Raw genomic sequence first — 2,998 nt, forward strand, 5'->3', positions numbered from 1 at the left:
TTAGACGTCGGTCAAGTGAAGAAATTACTAAGAAATAACAAAATGGTTAAAGCTTGCCCGTTGAAAGAAGATAACAGTCGCAACATACCAAGTGCCACTTATCATCGACCTAATGAATATTGTGGGGAGAAATCAACACAACGTCATATCTGTCAACTTAAAGCCAGGCATATAAAAGAAAGAGAAGAGCTGAGGTAATTTTTAAAAAGACTGAAAAGCAACTGTTATTTTTAATGTGTACGATTTGAGGGTTTGTACTGAGCTTTATTGTGAATATCACATTTTCATAAAAATAATGCATTCAGCAGCCAAGAAAATCCATACTGTCACAAAGCGATGCAATATTGGTTTTTGTAGTAGATGACTGGATGAGATAAATTTTACTTGACTAAAACTTATCTACGCCAAGCATTGGTTTTGTGACTACCGATGTTACGCATTGTGGGGGCGTTTAATTTTTCATGTCTTTGAATTAAATTTATTTTGTAAAGACGAAAATTTAAACGTCAATTTTATCATCAATTTTACTTTTGCAACAGAACGTTGTACAAGAAACTGCGTGAAGTAGTACCATCATGCAAACCAAAGCCCGCGTCTAGTGTTGACATAGTTCTTCAAGCCGTGGACTACATCAATGAACTTCACAAGCAACTGGAAGAAGAGTTTCCGGGTGTTCCAAGACCTGTTCCTCCATTTACAACATCGTCGCAGCCGCAGAGTGCTCCGAAGATTACCTTCAACAATACAAATCGTTTTCCTATTCCCAATGCCACTAATGAGGTACTTTGATTTTGAGTTGGTTTGTTTCAAAGAAAATATAAATAAATCTTTTGCCTTTTATATCTATTGGGGGACAATTGCACGAAGTGGTATTTTAAAAATGATGCGTTGTTTAAATGAAGTCAATCTTTGGTCACTTAACATTAGGCTTATATATGGCGTTACCTGAAGAATTCCTGCAGATTTACTTAAAATCTAAAAACACTAATTTAATCGAAGTTCACAGATGTTCAATGGCATTATTGATTAACTCATTTTGTCCCAGTTAACAGCATGGCATTTCTTTTCAACTTGAATTGAAATAAAGGCAAAAAAGAACATTTAAAATTGTTTTGTAGCTTTGATAATTTCCAACTTAATTCTGCAAATGCGTTTATATTTCAACAATTTGCTTTGCTTTTAGATCACTCCCACCAGAGTACAATTAACAAGACTTCGAGATTAGAAAGTTTGCTCATGCTTTATCATCAAAGTCGATGCGTAGTGTAAACCTCCACTTGAAAAGAAGTGAAAGGTGGATTTAGACCATAGTTGGGTCAAGCCCTTTCAAGATTGGTGCGGGCAATCTTCAAGCGAAGATCTTGAAGTAAAACATGCGGTGAAAGAACTGGGGGCAGCTTTTCTCTTACTCTCTTTGCGTGCCCACATTTTGGTGGCGATATACACATTTGAAGTTTGATGTGCGTTAGTTGTAAAAGTGTGCTTCTGCAGCGATTTTGTTGCAAACTATTTACAGATTTGCTTTAGTTTAAAACTTGAACAACCTCGTGTATACGTTTACGTGCTGTTATACCATTTACGCAAGCTTTCTATTCTTCTGAAGGTGCGACTTCTCAAAGTGTTAGTGTGGTCTGTTCTCCAGTATGGTTGTGAAACATGGACTTTCAACACAGAAACTAGGCGTAACATTGAAGCAGCAGAAATGTGGTTTTACAGAAGAATGCTCAGGATTTCATATACTGATCACATCACAAATGCAGAAGTTTTGAACCAAGTACATCAAGATAAGGAACTATTGAACAACATAACTCAAAGGCAACTCAAATTTCTCGGTCACATTATCAGAAAAGAAGATTTCGAAAATCTCTGTCTAAGCGGCCGCCTTCTCGGGAAACGTGCTCGTGGCAGACAAAGAACAACATTTATATCCAATTTCAATACATCAATCAGCCAACCAAGAACACTTTGGGACACTGCGCGACAAAGGGAACACTGGAAAAATTTACGAACTGAGCATCTAGTTCATCAAAGGCCGCATCGGCTATGATACTGTTGATGATACCATTTAAAAAGATAGTTAAAAATCATAATAAAATTTCATCTGTTAAAACACGTGCATGACTTATTTTGCTTTTTGACCTGCAGACCTAATTTATTGCATTGAATTTGAGTTTTTTGCATTTACCTTATGACATCCCAAAAATTGTCTAGAAGGCACTTTAACTACACCTAGTTAGTCAATTGCACTTTAAGAACAAGCAGAATATTTCCAACAATGAACAATATCCTTTTAACTAAAGATGATCTTTATATATTTCTTCTTGTATTTGCTAAGTAGTAATCCGTTGTTAATTTTCTAAATGAAAGCACGTTTGGTGCTTTTCTTTTCCAAAAATCGAATTATGTGTGCAGCCCTCTGCAATACAGAACGAAAGCCAGTGAAGATCGATCAAAAGTCGTAGCTGAATGCCTGAAATAGTGTCTGTGCTTCGAACAAATTCATTAACCGTTGTACAAATACATCGAGCAAATGCCTTTTCATCATGCAATCAATAGAGAGAGAGAGAGAGAGAGATATTGTTTATTTGCCTTTCTAATACGACTCGATATAAAGAAACACAATTACATACAAATCAAAATATGGCAATAGAAAGGTCTGGCAGCACCGAACAACCTTGCGGTTAACCAGTCAAGGTGCTGCCTGTCATCAGTCATCTTACATTGCAGCATCAGACATTATAACTGTATCAATAAAATATAATGATGGATGGAACAGTAGCTTCGAAATCGAATTGTATATATAAGGTTTTGTAGAATATTGAATCAAGACCAGCTGGGAAAACATGAGCATATAATGAATCATATCGTTTAAGAACACAAATACGAGGTTACATGAGATAAAATAATTTAACTGAACGATTTTAACGATTTAATAAGAACTTAACAAGGTAATTTTATAAAGTTTTTTAAACAAAGCTAGGTGTTTGCTTTTAATACA

At 35.5% G+C, this 2,998-nt stretch overlaps 1 protein-coding gene across 1 annotated transcript; it reads left to right on the forward strand.

Annotated features, from left to right (window-relative positions):
- LOC145764810 (uncharacterized) lies at positions 1-2,541 on the forward strand. Its single transcript, XM_082576488.1, has 3 exons — positions 1-194; positions 540-780; positions 1,184-2,541. Exons 1-3 carry the CDS (start codon positions 43-45, stop codon positions 1,223-1,225), a joined length of 435 nt encoding a protein of 144 aa, XP_082432614.1. The 5' UTR covers positions 1-42; the 3' UTR covers positions 1,226-2,541.
- Positions 2,542-2,998: the final 457 nt, after the last annotated feature.

Source organism: Aplidium turbinatum, chromosome 2 (genome assembly GCF_918807975.1).
Source record: "Aplidium turbinatum chromosome 2, kaAplTurb1.1, whole genome shotgun sequence".
Classification (NCBI taxonomy): domain Eukaryota; kingdom Metazoa; phylum Chordata; class Ascidiacea; order Aplousobranchia; family Polyclinidae; genus Aplidium; species Aplidium turbinatum.